The sequence below is a fragment of the Staurois parvus genome, unplaced genomic scaffold (assembly GCF_062004578.1).
Source record: "Staurois parvus isolate SC_StPar_1 unplaced genomic scaffold, SC_StPar_1.0 ptg000059l, whole genome shotgun sequence".
Lineage (NCBI taxonomy): Eukaryota > Metazoa > Chordata > Amphibia > Anura > Ranidae > Staurois > Staurois parvus.
The window spans coordinates 12,996,294-13,018,011 of record NW_028317855.1 but is presented as its reverse complement, the minus strand read 5'-3'; the positions used below and the strand labels follow the sequence as shown (position 1 = coordinate 13,018,011).

Below are 21,718 nucleotides of genomic sequence, written 5' to 3'. Positions count from 1 at the left end.
TGGACCAGGGCATCACTGAGCTCCTGGACATTCTGAGGTGCAACCTGGCGGTATCAGATGGACTAAAACATGATATCCCTGAGGTGTTCTTTTGGATTTGGGTCAGGCTAGCGTGGGGGGCCATTCAATGGTATCAATTTCTTCATCCTCCAGGAACTGCCTGCATACTCTTTCCACATGAGGCCAGGCATTTTCATGCACCAGGAGGAACCCAGGAGCCACTGCACCAGCGTAGGGGTCAGACAATGGGTCCAAGGATTTCATCCCGATACCTAATGGCAGTCAAGGTGCCATTGTCTAGCCTGTAGAGGTCCGTGCGTCCCTCCATGAATATTCCTTCCCAAACCATCATGGACCCACCACCACAACGGTCATGTTGAATGATGTTGCAGTCAGCATAACGTTCTCCACGGCTTCTCCAGATCTTTTTTACCTCTATCACACGTGCTCAGGGCAAATCTGCTCTCATATGTGAAAAGCACAGGGCGCCAGTAGTGGACCTGCAAATTCTGGTGTTAAATGGCAAATGCGAATCAAGCTTTATGGTGCTAGAAAGTGAGCTCAGGGCCCACTAGAGGACGTCGGGTCCCCAAGCCACCCTCATGAAGTCTGTTCCTAATTGTTTGGTCACCACTTGCCTGCTGGAGGTCATTTTGTAGGGCTTTGGCAGTTCTCATCCTGTTCCTCCTTGCACAAAGGAGCAGATACTGGTCCTGCTGATGGGTTAAGGACCTTCCACGGCCCTGTCCAGCTCTCCTAGAGTAACTGCCTGTCTCCTGGAATCTCTTCCACGCTCTTGAGACTACTGGGAGACACAGCAAACCTTCTGGCAATGGCACATATTGATGTGCCATCCTGGAGGAGTTGGACTGCCTGTGCAACTGTAGGGTCCAGGTATCGCCTCATGCTACTAGTAGTGACATTGACCCTAGCCAAATGCAAAACTAGTACAAAACAGTCAGAAAAGATGAGTAGGGAAACAAAATATCAGTGACCTCCACCTGTAAAACCATTCCTGTTTTGGGGCTCATCTCAGTTTAGTGAAACTGATTAACAACCCCCCTCTGCTACTTATCTGCTACAATATCCCAGGAGTTTTATTGACTTGATGCTATACTCTGATTTAAAAAGTGTTCCTTTAAATTTTTTGAGCAGTGTGTATATAGTGCTCACCATAAAATGAGTACACCTCAACAGATTTGTCAGAAAACCTTTACTTTCCATCCACATTTTTCTATGGGACACTATACTACAAAATATTCCGACAAATGTGGGCCATTGATTGCAAACAAGATTTGTAAATTTGCGCACAAAGTATTTTTCCTAACAAATTTATTCAAGGCCATGTTGCAAAAATGAATACACCCCAATTAAAATTTAGCTTTGTGCCTAAGACTTTCAACAACAAAATCCTAATTAACAAGAATTCAACTACAGGTGAGTCTAATTATTCATTAAACAGGTGTCCAGTAGACATTTGATTATAAAAGGGCAAAGAAAACCCCTTCCCATTTCATGCTGTCAGCAATGGCACCACATGGGAGAGAAATGTCGCAAGGCTTGAGAAAGATAAAATAATTTCTTTACACAAGAAAGGTGAAGGCAATCAGCAAAGATTTACTTATCAGTCAGATTACTGTAGCAAAAGTGATACAAGAATTTAACAAAGATGGAACTAGAGCCATCTCACAGATGTCAACGTCCTCCACAAAAGTTAACCCTTCTCATCAGAAGATGCTCCTGTCGAGGTGTTGAAGAAAATCGCCATGCAAGTTCACTGCAGTTAGTTAAAGAAGTAGAAAGCCAAACTGGGGTGATTGTTTCCCGTGACACAATACGGCGTACACTGCAGAGGAATGGCATGTATGGGTGTTGTCCACGAAGAAAGCCTCTCCTAAAGCCCGGCACAAAAAAGCCCGCCTAGAATTTGCCAAGGCCATGCTGAAAAAGAAGATGACTACAGGGACATTGTGTTCTGGAGTGATGAGACCAAGATAAATGTTTTTGGAACTGATGGCTTCAAAACTGTATGGCATCACAAAGGTGAGGAGTACAAAGAAAAATGAATGGCGCCTACAGTGAAATATGGTGGTAGCGAGGAGCTGCTCTTCATTGATGGTATCATGAATTCACAGATGTATTGCTCTATTTTGAAAGAGAAGATTCTGCCATCACTCCGTGCACTTGGTCGTTGTGCACTTTTCCAACATTACAATGATTCAAAATACACATGTAAGACCACTGTTGCATTGCTGAAGAACAGGGTGGGTGAAAGTGTTTCTGTGGCCAAGTATGTTTCCTGATCTGAACCCAATCGAACTCCTATGGGGAATTCTGAAGAGACAAATTGAAAATCACACTCCATCCAGCATCCAGGCTCTAAAAGAGGTCGTTCTTGAAGAATGAAAAAAGATCAATGTTGCAATATGTCGCAAAATTGTTAATTCCATGCATAGAAGACTTGGTGCTGTCCTTACAAATCATGGAGATCATACAAAATACTAGATGTAGTAGTTTTTGTTGTGGGGTGTATTCATTTTTGCATTGACTAAGTTGAGTAAACCTGAAGATCTTGTAATCGAAGTTATATTATTAACCTTACTTTCATGTAATGAGCTAAACAAATATTCTATAAAACTCAGTTTTGTCAAAATTTTGCGCCCTCCTGAGGTCGTACAGGCAAAATGACGTCCATGCCGCCGGCCTGCAGTAAATGTACTGTGGGCGATTGTCAAGTGGTTATATTGTTACACTGCATTTAATACTGGTCAGCCCTGTATCCTAAAAGGAATATCCCTTATTATTGAGGGGTTTTTCAATACAGCTACTTCTGTTTATTTTTAGATATGATGATTTATTTTTTTGGTTTTGTTTTTGGGGATTAGCGCACAGTGGTGAATTTTGACATTTTAGAGAATTTTACATTTTATACATAACTTTTGCCTAAACAAAACAGAAAATTTTACATAATCTGGTCTCTGTCACCAGAGTGTACGTGAAAAACCAGCTCTGGGTGTTTTTTTTTTTTTTTTTTTTTCAGCCAACAGTCCTCAGTTTTCTAGTTTGAATAATGGCCATCAAGGGTATGTAACTTGTCTGAGGGGTCCCTCATCTTGTATCTGTAGTAGTCACAAGAATAAGATTTTTCCCCAAGTCCTCTTCCAGGAGGAATGCTTTGGCTCTGCCTTTAACAGAAAACCTAAACCAGAAAGAGCTCAAAAATCCCCTCTGTCTCCCTCATTCTCAATTGTTGTGTTTCCGACTATCCAAGAATATACTTCGTCATGTTTGTTTTGTCTCTTCTGGCTCTGATTGTGATTATTGGGCCCCCCTCAGGTGACTAGGTTCTGGTATGCCTGTGTTCCTGGTTCAGTTGCTTACCTTAGGGTTTTTATTTCCCTGAAGACATGTGCTGGACCTTGCTGCTTGACTGATTGCAGGCATATCCAGCATCCCATTGGTTTTTGGCCTGTTCCTCCTGATGCAGTAGTGATGCTGGTGGTTATTGGTCTCCCTGTGAGATTTTTTCCTGCATTTCCCCAGCAGTATAGTGGGCAGGTCCCCTATATAGTAGACTGAGATGGCTCTGGCTCCATTCTGGCATCCGATCATGACATACTTTCTGGTTCATGGGATGTGCACTTCTGCTCAACCACTTAAAAAGCATGGGCGTAAATGGGTGCTGTTTTATTCTGGGCTGTGATTGCTGAAAGGGGCTGACATCAATGCCGTATTGGGCCAGAGAATACTACAGGCTGTAGGAGTGGAGAACATACTGCTGAGGGTCCTAGTCTGTACAAAGGGCCCAGACAGCAACTCTTCTAACGAATCCACCTCTTTGGAGCAAGGTGGAGAGCCATCCTGGAGCAATGAAGCCTCCTGGGCAGGCTAGGTTGGGGGTCCACCTCTAATTTCAGAGATGCACTTCCTAAGGTAAGGTCATATCATGTACCTTGTGTTTTATTTCTTTTAGGTTACAATCAGGTTACTGATTGTATTTGTATGTTAAAAGTAGTTCAGCCCATTAAGAATGTGGAGGTTGTAAATTTTAAGCTTTCTCATATTTTACACTTTTTTTTTTTTTTTTTTTTTTTTTTATGAAATGTATCCTGTTCATAACAGTATTAGAATCTGACATTTGCATAAGGGTTTTTATGATGTCCATGTGTGAGGGTATGCTTCATCAAACTTTCAGTTGTAATTTATTTGCCCTACCTTGTAATGATAGATTAGCACGTGGTGGCTGCAGTTTGCAGTGTAATGGCTAATTGATCTCCCTGTGTCCAAGCTCCAGAGATTGTGGGATATACTGCATGGTTTCTTCACTGGAGGGGTCAGTCTATAGCCTGCAGAAAGAGATCATGCCTTGACCAGGGCAGTGCCATGCGGCATGCCCTTTATTTCAAAGAAACAGAAACATCTGATATTGAACTGTGAAGGTTGTCTGTTGGTCTATACAGACAGTCTACAATAAAGGACACCATGATTCCACATGGTCATAGTACATGTTAGACAGGTGAAAGGCATGTAGGTAGATTTATAATGCCTTAAGGGATTCAGGTTAGGGTATGCTTTTCTCTCAATATCTTTGATAACCCTAATGAACATAAAGATTATCCAGGACCAAGCAGAAGTAAGCTTTGTTAGCCCCTTGGGTCCAAAACGTTGCTGGGTCTCAGCTCTGAAGTCTCTGGCAGTCTGTTCACCCTGGATTCTGCAGAATTGTCCAGATTTATTTTCACAGGGTCAGGGAGCAGCATTCCATCTGAATTCTTGTCTCTTCTGCCTGATGGCCTGGAAAGGAGTATTGACACCTTTCTCCTTAGCAGGGGTGTATCGTGAGATCTGTGGGCCTGTGTTTTTAAGATCAAAAGTGGGCCCTAGACATAGAGAAAAATAGAAATCAGTGGACGTGATTTACATTGCGCTAAATATTTGGTGTGGCTTAAAGGGTGTGTGGTTCAATGGATGCTGATATGACTTTTATAGTGCAGAATGTGATAATGTTAACTACAGTGCGGAGTTTACGGTGGTGGGTAGTATGTGCAAGGAGAGGGGTACGGAGTGTATGGAGGTGGGTAGTATGTGCAAGGAGAGAGGTACGGAGTGTATGGCGGTGGGTAGTATGTGCAAGGAGAGGGTACGGACTGTGTCGGTGGGTAGTATGTGCAAGGAGAGGGGTACGGAGTGTAGTATGTGCAAGGAGAGGGGTACGGAGTGTGTGGCGGTGGGTAGTATGTGCAAGGAGAGGGGTACGGAGTGTGTGGCGGTGGGTAGTATGTGCAAGGAGAGGGGTACGGAGTGTGTGGCGGTGGGTAGTATGTGCAAGAAGAGGGGTACGGAGTGTGCGGCGGTGGGTAGTATGCATTGCAGAATAACCCAGGAATAGAAGGGGAGGGTGGCTGTGTCCTGTACTCCAAGATATGGAGTTTACAGGCAAATTAAAATTCTGCTTTTCATACAGTACAGGACACCAGCTAAGTGTTTATAGATACTAGATGTTTTCTTAAGGTGATTGGATGCTGGCAAGCTTTTGAGGACACACCCCAGTACAGGGCACAGGCTGAAATTTCACAGAACAGAGTGTATGGAGGTGGGTAGTATGTGCAAGGAGAGGGGTACGGAGTGGATGGCGGTGGGTAGTATGTGCAGGGAGAGGAGTACGGAGTGTGTGGTGGTGGGTAGTATGCATTGCAGAATAACCCAGGAATAGAAGGGAGGGTGGCTGTGTCCTGTACCCAAAGATATGGAGTTTACAGGCGAATTAAAATTGTTGCGTGTCCCAGATGACTACGGGGAGGGGGACAACTTCTGCTTCTGATCGCCTTAGGCAATCGAAGTGAGAACCTGTCAAATTCGGGTACCCCCCCCCCTGCTTCCCAAAGGTGCCAATTCTTAACGGGGAGCGGGGGGACAATGCATTAAAGCGGAACTTCCCCTTTTGTGTGGAGCTCCACATTAAAGCTAGTGAATGAGAATCCGGATGTAATAAATAGCATGATTGTTGAAGCCCACGTTTTTAGAGGGCACTGAGACAACATATCTAGCCTATTGGGTAGAGGCCAGTGGTTGTCTCCTATTAGTCTCAGTACGTCTGTGTACCAGGTTCTACTGGCTGTTTTGCGCAATGAAAATCAGTGTTTTTTTTGTTTTTGTTTTTTTTCTTCTCTTGCTCAGTTTTGTGGAGTAGGCAAGGTTAAATGCACACTGGAGGGAAGGCATTAACTAGTCTGGACTAAAATCAGGGCATTATCAAGGTATCTAAAGCCAGTGCTAGAGGATCATTGGCCCTGGCCACAAACAGATAATTTGTTGCTCTATCTGGAGGCCAGGAATATTTACATCCTGCCTTCCCCACCTCTGACATGAGGTTGAAAATCTTGTGGTGGAAGGCCCATTCCCTTTTGTCCAGATGATGACAGCTGAGGTAATCCGCCTTCCAGTTGTCTCTGCTTGGGAAAAGGACAGCTGAGATCAATGGACAGTGATATTCTATCCATGAGATCATTTGACTTGCTTCCTTCAAGGCTGCATGACTCGTGGGCCCCGATTCACTAAGATGTGAGTCTACTAGCAGAGTCTGACCATTCAGGCAGACTCCGGTCAATCAATCAGTCGTCTGACCAGCGTCTAGCAAGCTCATTAACGAGCGTCTACTGACTACTTTGCTATTACTAAATGTGGTATCCCGTCTGGCACATTTTTAGGTGCAATACCGGATATGTGCGCTAGATGGCACACAAGCGCGGGCTTTATTAATATTGGCGTTTTTATGATGGCAAAAGAGAATCCTTAGAATGTAATAAATAGTACACCTGTATTAGAATTTTCTGTTTTCTTCTATTTCTTTTTTTTTTGCTGTGTCTCCAAAATGATCAGGAAACTAATGCATTTACTAATGAATGTCATACATTCTGTATTCAAATGTTAAACATTTTCACACTTATATCTCAAATAATTTATATACTTCTAATTTCCCAATATAATTCTATATCTTCATTCTCTTTAATCACGTAACTATTCTATGTTAAAGAGAAGTGCAGCGCTATAAATGCATGTGATTAATAATGAACGCATGTAAAAACCAAAAAGTGCAAAGAATTGCAATAATGATGTAATATTGTAAATGGTGCTAAAATAAGTTCATAGAATCATTCCTGAATAATGGAATGTCCTTGGTGTGAGAGTACCAACTCGGAGAGTGCCTATGAATGGCACGTGTGGTCTCTCCGTGACGGACAGTAGTGCATGAACTCATGAAAGGTAAACCACCCTTGGGACTGGTCTACACTCACCAGAACAAAAGTATTAATGTGCATGGGTTATACACATCACACATCTGGGGGTGCAGCGATATGCTGGCAGCTATGGGTTAGCCATCCAGCTCAATCCATCCATCAGGGTGGGTGCCCAAATGGTCCTGGGGAGGAATTAGCTCAGCCACAGGAGCCAGAAAGGTGCTCAATAGTGTAGTACACTGTCACAGGGGTGGATGACCTTTCACGAGTTCATGCACTACTGTTCGTGGTTATATTTATCTTGTGTAATACCATTTTACTAGTCTATATCAGCGACCAGCTCGCTCTATCATTTTTAAACAATGTAACTATTCTACATTATAGCTCAAACTGTCTCCCACAGTGGTTTAGTGGTTAGAGCTCAGAACTTACAGCACTTGGGTCATGGGTTCTAATCCCAGTCATGGCTACATCCTAAAAAATGGAGATCAATTTTCTGGGTTGTGTCAGTGCCAGGAATATTGATCAATCAATTATGATTTTGCCTAATGACTAGAAAGTGGATGAATGTTACCTATGTACTGTTCTTCTGCCAGTTAGGAAATGTGCAAGTTTCATGCCGTGTATATTTCATTGTAACATTTTTCTCTTTTAAATCTGTCTCCTTATACAACTTGACCCCCTCCCCCACCCCGTCATCACCTGTCCCATATGCAAATCTATGGATCACCGCCCCACTCTTTAACTATCTATTTACTGATCAAGTGAATGTGTCTCATTTTCTATCAGCTACAGCTCAGATCTCACATTATTATACGATTCCTGATTGTATATCACCACTAGTCTGATTGAATTCACAATTCCTGGTCAGTCCCGTTCCCTGACCTCTAATAACCTTTAAGGCCAGTTCACACTACATGTGTTTCAGTTGCTTTTTCGGCATCACAAACGCACAGAAAGAAGGTTATGTGGTTGTCAATGTCATAGTTCACATCAGCGCTTGCATTTTCAGTGCATTGCAGGTGCTGTAAACAAAGCTGACCACGCTGCATTGTTTCTGCACAGAACTGTACTGGAACACATTGAAACGTCCTTGAATGTACTAAAACGCACATGTCCCTAACTACATTGAATACAAAGAAAATAGAAAAAAATAAGTGGAAGGGATACAAAAATGCAATGTCAACGTGTCCAAAACGCATCCAAAATGTACTGGAACACACTAAACATGCATGCCAAAAGGGCATGAAAAAAACCCATCAGGAACACATCTAGACTGTTTCTATAGTGTGAACCGGCCCTTAGGACTTGTTCACACCATTGGTGGTGCAGAAACGCATGCAAGAACACACATTTTCCAGCACAGCAAAGAAATGCAATGCCCAATGTAGATGTGCGCAGGTACCATGATGAAAACGTTGTTGCACCTACACACGTCTATTAAAAACAGCCCCATTCACAGCCACAAATACGCATGGCACCACACTACTGTGCAGTTAGGTGCAACACACTTGGAAAATAACATAAAAATAAGCCAACATGGCTAAAACATATCTTGAAAATATGGGGACTCTGATATCCGGCGACAGTCCGTTCACGAACGAGAAGCAATTCTGCACCCCTAAAACCAACATAGAGGAAAGGGATGGTCAAATTGCTGTGCTGCTTCCAAACCACCTCAGGCATGCCAGGGTCATTATGCAGGTCCTCGATGCCAGTTCTTGCCTGCGGCCACAAAATATCCACTGGCCACAAGTGAAGGTGAGTGGAGGACGTGAAGGTGGATTTCTACCAGCTTCAACCGCAAGCAGTACCACTCCTGAAAAATGAGAGCAAATAATCATTGACACGTCATCATGACAGTCAATTCTCAGTGCAGGCTATCTAGAGTGTCTTTCCTTTTTAACCATTTCAAGAGTTCAAGGAAACATTCTTGGAGCATCTACTGTGTTTGGAAAGGCCAAAGGACCCCCCCTCCCCCAGGCACACTAATGCTTATGCAGGCCATAGACTGGGAGAAAAACGGCCGATTTTTCTTTTAAAAAATGAAAAATCGGTTGTTCAAGCGGCCGACGTTACCAGCAATTGTAAAAAAAAATCGGCCGATTTTCATCCCGTCTACAGCCAGCAAAAAGTGTCCCTGCAGAGAGCTCCGCTATTTCTTTGACAGTTCTTGGACATTTATAGCGGTTGCAACAATGTATTTGTATCCATTTAGGATACAGATGTTTTTATTCGGAAACAAATAGATACAATGTTGCAACCGCTGTAAATGTCAAAGAACTGTCAAAGAAATAGTGGAGCTCTCTGCAGGGACACTTTTTGCCATACTGGAATTCCTCTCATTTTTCATCCTTCTTCTTCCTCTTCTTCTTCTTCATCAACTTCATCATCATCCTCTTCTTCTTCATCATCATCCTCTTCTTCTACTTCATCATCATCCTCATCTTCTTCTTCTTCTCCTTCTTCTTCTCCTCCTCCTCCTCCCTCCTTCCTCCTTCCGCCTTCTTCTCCTTTCTTCTTCCTTCTTCTTCTTCCTTCCGCCTTCTTCTCCTTTCTTCTTCCTTCTTCTTCCTTCTTTCTTCTTCCTCCTCCTTCTTCCTCCTTCTTCCTCCTTCTTCCTCCTTCTTCCTCCTTCTTCCTCCTTCCTCCTTCCTCCTTCTTCCTCCTTCTTCCTTCTTCTTCCTTCCTCCTTCTTCCTTCCTCCTTCTTCCTTCTTCCTTCTTCCTTCTTCCTTCTTCCTTCTTCCTTCTTCCTTCTTCCTTCTTCCTTCTTCCTTCTTCCTTCTTCCTTCCTCCTTCCTCCTCCTTCCTCCTTCTTCCTCCTTCTTCCTCCTTCTTCCTCCTTCTTCCTCCTTCTTCCTCCTTCTTCCTCCTTCTTCCTCCTTCTTCCTTCTTCTTCCTTCCTCCTTCTTCCTCCTTCTTCCTCCTTCTTCCTCCTTCTTCCTTCTTCTTCCTTCTTCTTCCTTCTTCTTCCTTCTTCTTCCTTCTTCTTCCTTCTTCTTCCTTCTTCTTCCTTCTTCTTCCTTCTTCCTTCTTCCTTCTCCTTCCTTCTTCTTCTTCCTCTTCCTCCTCCTTCCTTCCTTCTTCTTCTTCCTCCTTCCTTCCTTCTTCTTCTTCCTCCTTCCTTCCTTCCTTCTCCTTCTTCCTCCTTCCTTCCTTCTTCCTCCTCCTCCTCCTCCTCCTTCTTCTTCCTCCTCCTCCTCCTCCTCCTCCTCCTCCTCCTCCTCCTCCTTCTTCCTCCTCCTCCTTCTTCCTCCTCCTCCCTCCTCCTCCTTCCTCTTCCTCTTCCTCTTCCTCTTCCTCCTCCTCCTCCTCCTCCTCCTCCTCCTCCTCCTCTTCCTCTTCCTCTTCCTCTTCCTCTTCCTCTTCCTCTTCCTCTTCCTCTTCCTCCTCCTCCTCCTCCTCCTCCTCTTCCTCTTCCTCTTCCTCTTCCTCTTCCTCTTCCTCTTCCTCTTCCTCTTCCTCTTCCTCTTCCTCTTCCTCTTCCTCTTCCTCTTCCTCTTCCTCTTCCTCTTCCTCTTCCTCTTCTTTTTTTTTTTATCAGTAAAAAATCGGCCGATTGGCAAATTTGGCCGTTTTTTTTTTCCAACTTTACCGAAAAAAAAAATCTGCCAAAATACCGAAAAACGGCCGAACAAATAGCCCACTAGCAATCCGAAAATCGGCCGATTTTATTTTCGGCCGAAAAATCGGCCGATTTTCGACCTATCTATGGCCTGCATAAGATATGGTGTGGCCCTAGGGTCAATGTGTGTTTAGAATACTTCCAAAATGCACATACAAAAACACTCCATCCAAATGCATGTTGCATTTCTATAGCATGTTAAACAGAAGAATAACGCACTTACATAATGTTAACATGCGCAAGTAAAAGTAGACAAAATCCACATCCTTTTATTGTGGCTTCACATACATGCATTGTGGTCTAACACCGCACTCCTGGGCAAATCACATGCAATTTGTGTGCGTTGCAATTAGAGACAAACATTTTGCACACCTCAAATTGCACCGCATCCGGGCCAAAAATGTGCAGGACCCTTTTTCAGGGTATGCACATGGGTGTGAATAGGCATGCCATCCAATTTGGCAAATCGCAATACGCTTTGTGTACCAATATTGGTGTGTTGGTAACTTCACCTAGAAAGCCGCAGCAGGTGGCATGAAGGGGTTGCGGTTGTGATGCGGTGCAGCGCTTGCACAGAAAACACTGCAAATTTCACATCGCATCAATGTGCCAATATGTGGCTTGACAAAGCACAGTGGTCAGTGCAGATTATTTTCAATCCATGTTTTTTGACACTTTTCATTCACTGGTTTAACTCAGGTGATCGTTAATCACAATTATCTCCGGAGATCACATGCAGCCCCTCAACCATCTACACATATCTCTGGAAATCTATACAGATCTCCTTGAAAAAATGTCTCCTCTCTTCTTCGGAAAACAATTGTCCTCCACCTCATAAACAGGGGGACAGAGAAGACTTCTCCTTGATAACTAAAATCAGATTAATTATCTGTGCTTAATAAACATACCCCAATACTGCAAATGCATTGTACTGTCCAAGGCATTGCACACTAACGCATTGCACACTAGAAATGTCAAATGTGTTAGTGTGTACAGTGCATGAGTGTAAAATGCTTTAGTGCACACTGCAGTGTACAACGCATTGCACACTGTAATACACTGTACAATGTAATACCGTGTACACCAACACATTGTAGACTGTAATGCACTGTACAACGTAATACCGTGTACACCCACACATTGTAGACTGTGATGCACTGTACTCTGTCATGCAGGATAGAGAACGCATTGCACACTGTGATACCGTGTACACCCACACATTGTAGACTGTGATGCACTGTCCACTGTCATGCAGAATCCAGCAACGCATTGCACACTGTAATACCATGTACACCAACACATTGTAGAATGTAATGCATTATACGCAGTATACATGTCCAGATATTCAAAGATTAGTCATGAAGGCCTAGCTGGTTTCCTATTTGGCGACCGCAGATAGCCGAATAACGCTACACTGCATCCAGGCAGCTCTGGGAGGGTGTCATATGACATCCTGGCAGAACGCACTCTCCGTGATTGCTGTGTCCTAAGGACACAGCTGATCACGTCATATGGTAAAAGCCAATCACAGCGGCTTTTTACCATGTGATCAGCCATGTCCAATGACACGCTGATCACTGGGAAATGCGTTTGCCGGGTCTTGGCTGCACTTTCCTCACGCTGTCAGAATGTTTGGAAAGTACTGCCAAGAACCAGCAGTTATCAGAGCAGGGGTCAGCACCGATGATCAGTGCCCACCAGTGCCACCCAACAGTTCCGCCCACCTGTGGCCAGCAGTGCCACCCACCAGTGCTGCCTCATCAATGTACATCACTGTTGCTAAATTACCGGTTTACCAAATGTTATAATATAAACAGACTTTTATTCATTATGAGCTATTTTGTTGTTTATCGAGCAAAAAGTAAAACACAGCAGCAAGTCAATACCACCCAAAGAAAGCTCTATTTGTGTAAAAAAAAATGATCTAAATTTAAGATGGGTACAATGTGGCATGACCGCACAAGTGTCATTCAAAGGGTAACAGTGCTGAAAGATGAAAATTGGCCAGGACAGGAAGGGGGTATGAGTACCCAGTAGGCAAGTGGTTAATATAATTGACCCATCAATACCCAGGAGCTAATGTACAGATAAGTAGCATGTGCACCAAGTGAGATTCTGCTAGGCCCCACCCAAAAAATTGCAATTACCTGTCCCTCACATGTTATAAACATATTTGCAATGGCCACAGTTACTGTACATATAAGGATCATCTCCTCAGTTGAGAACTGTGCTCTCGCCATGTCCAAATGCCACTAGAGTTCTCAAAATATACGACACACAGCAAACCGCCAACCACTTCTCATCAACTGACACTCCCCACAACCACTTCCGGGTGCGCGCGCACGTGATGACGGACTTCTGGGAGGACAGCCGCTCGTGCGCCATGGGGTACACCTGTTTGGCGCTTATTCGTATGCGATCGCGCAATTTTGTACCCTATCGCGCATTTGTATGCGCGGCTATGATAGCTTTCGTGAATGTGTGTTACTTAGTGATTTGTTTAACCTTGGCTAATATATATTGGTTTCCAAAGGCCAAAAATCAACACAGTGTGGACTATTTTATTACTGTAAATCGAATTGTAGAACATCTGTAGCTGGCTGCACAGTGAATGTGACGTATTCATTGGTACATAATATTGTGGTGCAAACTGGTTTTTTTTTTTTTTGTTTTGTTTTTGAAAAAGCCAGTTTGCACCCACTTGCATATTCACACTCTTATATAATGTACTCAAATGTAGCTTGTAAGTATACAAAGTAACTATTAAGGTTGGTCATATATTGAACATAAAATAAACACAATATAATCAAATATATCTTCATTTATTTGGTCAGGAGGAACAAGTAGGTACAGTCAATATCTTGGTGAGTCACAAAAAGAATAGCATTGATGTGGCGAAAATAAAACACTCCTGCTCATAAGAGCTTACAATCTAAAGATACTTCTAATGAACTGTGTGTGCTCAGGTTATAGCAGGAAACAAAGGGGAAGATGAATCAAGTAACATTTTCATGCACATAAGATTTACTTACACAATCACTTAGTATGAAGATCCATTCACAAAAAAAGTCTACACATCAAAATATAAAGAAAACAAAGCATGTGAAAAAAAAACCCTCCCACCTCTACAAATCCCCTACACATACATTTGTCAGCAGGTTTGTCAGAAAAATGCATGGGAGTCTAAATAAGCAAGCAAAATTAAAACAAGAGCAGATTTTAAACAAAACGATTGACATGTGTGAGGCTTTCAATGCAAAGAGAAAAAACACAATCATTGTGCAATAACACACAAACACACTTTACAAGGCCAAAAATATGCAAACATTTCCAGCCCACTTCCAAACACAGCCTGAGTGGTGTCTGGGGCAATTCAGCACAAAATCTCTTCCTCCCCCAAACCACACCATGCAAGGACTTAGTCACAAACCACACGGCCTAGTAACAGGCCAAATTACTCCCTACTGCACGTCTTTATATAAGCTAGGTTGTATTTGGAGCACGCCAAACAAGGCCCCACACCCAATTTGGTTGACCTTAATTTGGTCAGTGAAAGTGTTTTCACCTGATGAATCCGCTTCCTACCTGCATTAACCCTTGGTATACAGGCCCCCACATATCAGAAAGATATATACAGTGAAATGTACGTGTGCAGCATACAACAGGACATTGAGCAGGGATGTAAAAGGGAACCCCAATTGGAACCTTTATTGCTACTATGGTCACAATTCCCTCCAGATTCTCGTATGAGGTAAGACAGTCACATGACCACATCTTGTATGCAATACTGAAAATGACAAATCGATTTGACTAGTATGGTGAATTTCCCATCAATTGGTAAAACACTCCAGAAATCAAACATCACCAAACATTACACTCTGGGCAAAACTGATTTACAAATCATGCGACTTACAGTAATGTTGACCATTTCAATGCAATTTTCAAAGACATCTGACACAGATCTCTATGCAAATTGCCACTAAAGTAGAACATGTACTACTTAAGAAATCAGTGTTTGAAACACACCCATATGGTCGCTCTAATACAGTGTTTCTCAACTCCAGTCCTCATGGATCCCCAACAGGTCATGTTTTCAGGATTTCCCTCAGATGAAACAGCTGTGGTAATTACTAAGGCAGTGAAACTGATCAAATCACCTGTACAAAATAATGGAAATCCTGAAAACATGACCTGTTGGGGGTCCATGAGGACTGGAGTTGAGAAACATTGCTCTAATAGCAGACAATAGGGTGCGACTTTGCAGACGATTTACAACTTGCATGTTGTGCAAATCACATGCCAAGTCCCACTCAATGTGCACGCTATTGTAGCGTTCATATTGTTGTGGTTCAAACTTGGTTGGAGCCGCAAGTAATAATAGAGTAATGAATACACTACTTTTCATGCAATTTGCTGAGAGATCGGTGTCGGATGTCTTGCAAATTGCACTTGAAATCACCATGTACCCCGACTTTGAAATCATGCAACTTCTATGCAAGTCACATGATGTGACTGTGGTGTCAATAACACCACTTAGAAATCTGCTTTAATGTGACCGGGTGGCCCCCAGTAACATTGTTTGGGATTGCCATGGAATTGGCATGACAGGCGACTTGCAGATCGTAGACCAAGTCGCACCCTATTGGCCACTGCAGGCTCTGTTCACATCCAATTGGATTGTGAACTCGTGCAACTTCACTGTAAGTTGGGCAATTGCCGCATCGGATTAGATGTGACCGTGGTGTTGGCCCCCAGTAACATTGTGTGCAATTTGCCATGCAAAGAGCAAGCTGCTGGCCATGCCAATCACATGACAAGTCGCATCCAGGGTGTGCAATTTCAGGTGCGATTTGTGCATTGACATCGTACCTGATATTGGATATAATGAATGTGAGTGTATTAACGTACGCCATTTGTTGCAGCGGGAGTTCAAAGGTATTTGAGAATTGTGGCCATTTATTAGCAATTTAACATCTAGACTCAAATAGAAATCGCAATGCTACACACAATTGAAAACACAACTAGTTAGTAATTCTCTAGAAAACACAGTAAAATTGGCAACTTAAAGAGTAATTTTCAATTGCATATAGTGTGAGCGAAGCAGGAAAATCAACAAAGGAAATAAATCTTTGAAGGCGTGCGGTACCTGCCTGCTGGGATAAGGGTCTGCTATGCATTTGGGGGAAAAATGCACGCCAGGATTTGTGACAAGTTTGATGTGTGGATTCACCAAGTCTTTTCTCTCTCGCTCACTCTTCTGAATGTCTCTCTTTATCACTCTTCATATGTATCTCTCGCTCACTCTTCTTCGTCTTACTGGCTCGCTCTTCTCTCTCTCTGTCAGCTCTTTGCTTGCCAAATCCTTCACAAAAGTGGGTGGAGTGTAAACCATCATTATCAAATCTATTAGTAGTCCAGGCCCTTACCTTATCCCATTGTATGACATTCACATAAGGTGCAGCTTTGAAGGTGTTTCAACAGACAAGGCCTCATTCTAATTCACATTTTAGGGATCATTTAGACAGAAAGCAAAGATGTTGCCAGAACATCTATTTGAAGACAGCCACACACGGAGATCATGCTACTTCCTTGCCGTGGTTGGGATTCAAACCGACAACCCTAGAGTTGTGAGGCAGTAGTGCTAACCACTAATCCACGGAGCTACATTGCTAATCCAGCCTGTATTTCTGTGCTGTGAATCAACCCTAAATCCCTGGGCAAGGTCAGTGTAACTAGCCAGATAGCTCCAATGTGACACAAATGTTGTGCTATGTTGCCAATTCAGATGTATGTTGGTTCTATGTATCCCAACACAAAGGATTGCAATACTAATACAGGCGTACCTCGGTTTACCAACGCCTCAGGGAACGTCATATTTGGGGTACAAATGTCAAACCATTTCAGTTCATTGTTCTGTTTACAAATGTTTGAATAATTTGGTATGGGCATGTGGCCTGGTATGGTTCAGGAGGGGGGGGCGCTCGCTCGTCCCCCCCCCCCCCCCTCCTGACCTGCCAGGCTGCATGCTCGGATAAGTATGTATTATGGATTTTGGGGGGTACCCCATGCTGGTTTTTTATTTAATTTCAGCGTGGAGTTACCCCTTAACATCCATACGAGACCCGAAGGGCTTAGTATGGATGGGAGGGAATACCCCACGCCAGTTATTTAAAACACTGTTTATAATTCCCTGCAATACTTTGACATTCAACTGTCAGTGGGGAACTCCGCCGACAGCTGAAACATGAGCGCTGCATTGGTTTTCACTACTAAAACGCTGCATGAGTTGATAACATATCATGCGGGATTGTAGGAGCGACAGCCATGTGTTAATGTTTCAGCTGTCAGCGGGGTTCCCCACTGACAGCTGAATGTAAAATAATTCTCTTTATTGCAGAAATAATAAAAAAAAAAGCGTGGGGTCCCCCCTCCCATCTGTACCAAGCCCTTCGGATCTGGTATGGATATTAAGGGGGAACTCCACGCTGAAATTTAAAAAAAAACAGCGTGGGTTCCCCTCAATATCCATACCAGACCCTTATCCGAGCATGCAGCCCGGCAGGTCAAAAAAGGGGGGGGGGGACCCTGTACTGTGGTTTTTTTTACACCACACTTTTTTTTTTGTGAAGGAGTCTGCGGGAGCATGTACCGCAGACTCCTTCACGTGGGGGGGGGCGGGATCTGGGGGCCCCCTTTTTAAAGGGGGCTTCCAGATTCTGATAAGCCCCCTGCCCGCAGACCCCCACAACCACCGGCCAGGGTTATGGGGAAGAGGCCCTTGTCCTCATCAACATGGGGCAAGGTGCTTTGGGGGGGGAGCCCCCCTGCCCCAAAGCACCCCCCCATGTTGAGGGCATGTGGCCTGGTATGGTTCAGGTTTTCTGACCTGCCGGGCTGCATGCTCGGATAAGGGTCTGGTATGGATATTGAGGGGGACCCACGCTGGTTTTTTTTTTTTTTTATTGCGGACCTTTATTTTTACATTCAGCTGTCAAAATAAATATTATCTAGACCTTTGAAATAAGTAAAATCATTACAGAAATAATTATAAAGTATAAGAAACAAAAATAGAATCACTAGAACTAAGGAAATCTAGTTAGATTACATGAAGATATGCTGAGTGCTGTTTATTAAACACAGTAGTCACGACCGAGTGCCGGCTGTCAGAGGAATCCACAGTAAGATTCACTATTAGTCAGTGGCTAAAAAGCAAACGCCCATGGCAGAAGTCTAAAATGTGTTCTGCACATGCTCAGTTGTATCTGCCAAAGACACTGCACGGGCGTCTAGATTTTTACTGTGTCGATTTCCTTCAAAAAAACGATTTTTAACACATTCTTAATTTTTTTGGAAATAGCAGATATTGTTTAAAGTGAAGTCCTGATATTTGGCAAAGCAAATTTCTAAGTGAACATGTCTCTGCAGTGATTTTTCATGGTGTTAGACTTGCTTCTTAGCAAGTCTGCTTTGTGAGTCTGATTCCGGGCGTGTCTTTTTGTGAATTAGATTGGACATCTGCTTATGGGCGCTGGTCGATCGTGAATTAGGTTGCAGGGTAAAAAATAGACAGACGCCCATGAAAATTGGGCTTAAGCCCATGAATATGTGCCCACGCCCAATAGTGAATCAGGGCCATGATGTCCCCTTGGTGGCTGATGTAGGTGACAGCTGTGATATTGTCTGATTGCACCCGATTGGGTGTTCTCTTAGTGGGGGGGGGTGCGCATTATTACTACGAGCTCCAGGATGTTGATTGGGAGCTTGGCTTCCAGTGATGTCCATGTTTTCCTGAACTGTGATGGGCTTCAACATTCCTCCCAAGCCTGAAACACTGACATCTGTTATGATTTTTCAGTGATATGGAAGGAATGGCTTTACTGAGGAGCTTGGGCTGAAGATCCATCAAGCTAAAAAAATCCCTTGCTTTGCTGGACAGCAGCATAAGTAGGTCGAGAGGAGGAGTCTACTTGTTCCATGCCAACAAGAGGTTGTGTTGGGGAGCTCTCAAATGAAATTGCGTGAAAGAAACATCCTTGAAGGAGCCCACTATGAGGCCCAGATCTCTAGTCTCAAGCGTGAATTCTGAAAGAAGGCAGTTTCTTTTCTGGAACAAAGACATTTGCTTGGGATGTTTCATAGTCAAACTGAAATATTTCAGGTGAAGAGAAGGTTGGGGAGAAGATTTTTGGAAGTTGACAACCAAAACAAAAGCATGGAAGAAAGACAAGTTCTTCAGAAGGTTGTCTAGGTAACCTCTGTCCTGAATGTGCTGACTTTATAGAAGGGCAAGAAGAGTTGCTAGGATCTTCATGAATACCCCAAGGGCAGACGATAGGCCAAATGTCAGCAGTATTAGACTTTTTCCAGTTTGTCACTCTAAGTGTAAAAAGTGCTAAGGAAAAGCATAAATGGGGGGAAAAAAAAAAAAATCAAGCAAGTACAAGATGAGAAGACATTTTGTTGATGTTCATAACATAGTAGGGTATGGAAACTCTTGACAGAGCTGAGGCTTTATTGTTCCTGATTTATACTCCTACTAAATTGTTGTGGACTGGGCATGCCACGTCTTGAGAGGTAATGGTTTCTGAAGAACTGACACATTCAGGATGTTATCCAAAGAAGGATGATGCATTTGGCTGTCCTGGAGCTACAACTCACTCTAAGGTCCCAAAGCCTAAAAGGATTCTTGCTACAGGAGTAAATGGTGCAGAGAATTCAGCTCTACTATAGAGGAAAGATGCTGGTGGGGTGTGGGTGCAGGATGGCAGAGGGGTGGGGTCAAGGAGATTAGCTTAATTGCATACTTCAAAATGGTATAGTCTTTTTAGGAGCCCTCATTTTGACCGTTTTATAATGTCTGTCTTCTTTGTTTTATAGAGGAATTCTGCAACCCTGTGATATCAAGGATTCTGCCGTGTATGTTCCCTTAATTTTAAGTCCTGAAGAAGTTACAGTGAAAGCACAGGAGGCAGGAAATATTATATAAAGCCATTTTTTTCCCTCCGTTTAACGTTCTGCATCCAGTTATGATATTCAGATGGGAGTGTGATGTAAATTGTGGTAAAAGGTTTTTCTATTACTGTGAGACTGACGAGTAATGAATGTTGTAACAAAAGGTATCTAGGCACTTATCCTTTGAGTAATTACTTCAAACACTATTTCCCTGAGGCCAATTTCCATATCTATAATTCATGAGATGGCCAGCAGGGAATATTATGTGTGGCTCTTTGTAAAGCTTAAATTATGTTTAATAAGGATGTGTTTTACAGCTTCCCAGTGCTGTAAAGGACCAATAGGCATGGGTAGCCTATAGACTATCCATTGACAGCCTGGTGCAGACACTTCCCACCTATCTACTGAACACTGTAGTTGTAAATACAGTATACAGGGCCCCCTTGTGCAGTTAAGAAGGTACTGAATAATACTCTGAAGGCAGCCCATGTCTGCACATTTGTCCATTGATTCTTCAAATATATTTAAATGCATTCTGGACAAGTTTTATAACCTTATATTTTATGTAAACAATATAGTCCAAAGTTCTTTTATGCAAAAATGTCTGTAGGAAGAACAGTTTCTGATGGTTAGAATAAGCAATTATACTCTCCCTTTAAATTTTCTCTCATTGCACTGACACGTAAAAGGGGGGAATACTACTTTTCTGAAACACTTATGAATAAGGTGCAGTGTATTGTTAGCAATGCCAGAAACAAATTTAAAGCAAACCTGTCATCTTTTAAAGCAGAATATCAGCTTTGCCCTCATTTGTGCAGATTGGGAAATGCAAATTATAAACAGAATACATTTTTCAAAACTGAGGTTAGGTCTACCATAAGCCTTTCCACAGGCTTGTCCTTGCCAACAGATGCCTCATGGAAGTAAGAATGGTATTCCTATTCAAACATTATCAGACATAAGTCATTCCTTCCTACCCTTTTTTTTCCCTTCTTTGAGTGCCACCTCAAAATGTGTGCAAAATTAAATAAAAACATATATATAAAAATAAAAACTTGACTCTGCTTTGTACCAGAGACATTGCAGAGGAAAGTCTTAGCGCTTAAGTTGGAGAAACTGTTAGCAAAGGGAATTTGTTATGCCTATTTTTTTTTTTTTTGAGAAGATCTTGTTTTAAAAGCTCAAAAGGATGATTGGGTGTGTTTTAAAATATAACCTTTTCAGATATATTTTCTTAAATTATTAAACTGTATATACACTAATTGCAATTTGAATGGCTCTAAAAGTGACTTATTTTTAATGAAGCCAATTTTATTCTACCTTTCTTATAAATGTAATCAGGGTATCAAATAGTGTCAAAAGATTTCCTGCAAGACTGGAAACTTATATGCAGAATGAACATTTATAAACTGTACTACTACTTTTTGCCTTTCATGCCCTCGATTTTGTTTTACTCAGCAATGTATGTTCATTCATGTTACCTTGCTCATTGTAGTTTAAAGTTCTTTGCATGGTATTGTTTGCTTTAGTACAATTCACAAGTAAATTCACCAAGCTTTGAGCCCTGTAATCATTAGTATAATGAAGGGCATCAAAAATGTATAGCTACTTCCATGAAGAAAATTAAATCACCCTTTTCTCAGGATGTTAAATTACCGGTAAGTGATTCTGCTATCAACAGGGATAGATAAATTAGCTCACATTTGTATTAATCACATACAGGGACATTTACCAGGTTATATTGGATTTTTAGTTTACAGTGTTGAAAATAATCAGTTCATAACCAAATGTTTAAAAAAAAAATCAAATGCAATTTGTTTTTTTAATCTGTTTATAATTTTCTGTTTTGTTAAATACAATATGAAATGGTGAAATTCAATAAAATGTTTTGTATTCTGTGA

The 21,718-nt window shown here is 42.4% G+C and overlaps 1 protein-coding gene across 2 annotated transcripts in view; it reads left to right on the top strand.

Moving 5' to 3' along the window:
• Nucleotides 1-21,718, top strand: part of GINM1 (glycosylated integral membrane protein 1) — a 73,664-nt gene extending 51,946 nt beyond the window's left edge. For both annotated transcript variants that reach the window (XM_089668622.1, XM_089668621.1), the window contains exon 8: nt 19,743-21,718. In XM_089668622.1, the coding sequence (XP_089524748.1) occupies nt 19,743-19,851 (109 nt within the window). In that variant the 3' untranslated portion in view covers nt 19,852-21,718. The remainder of the gene's footprint in view (nt 1-19,742) is intronic.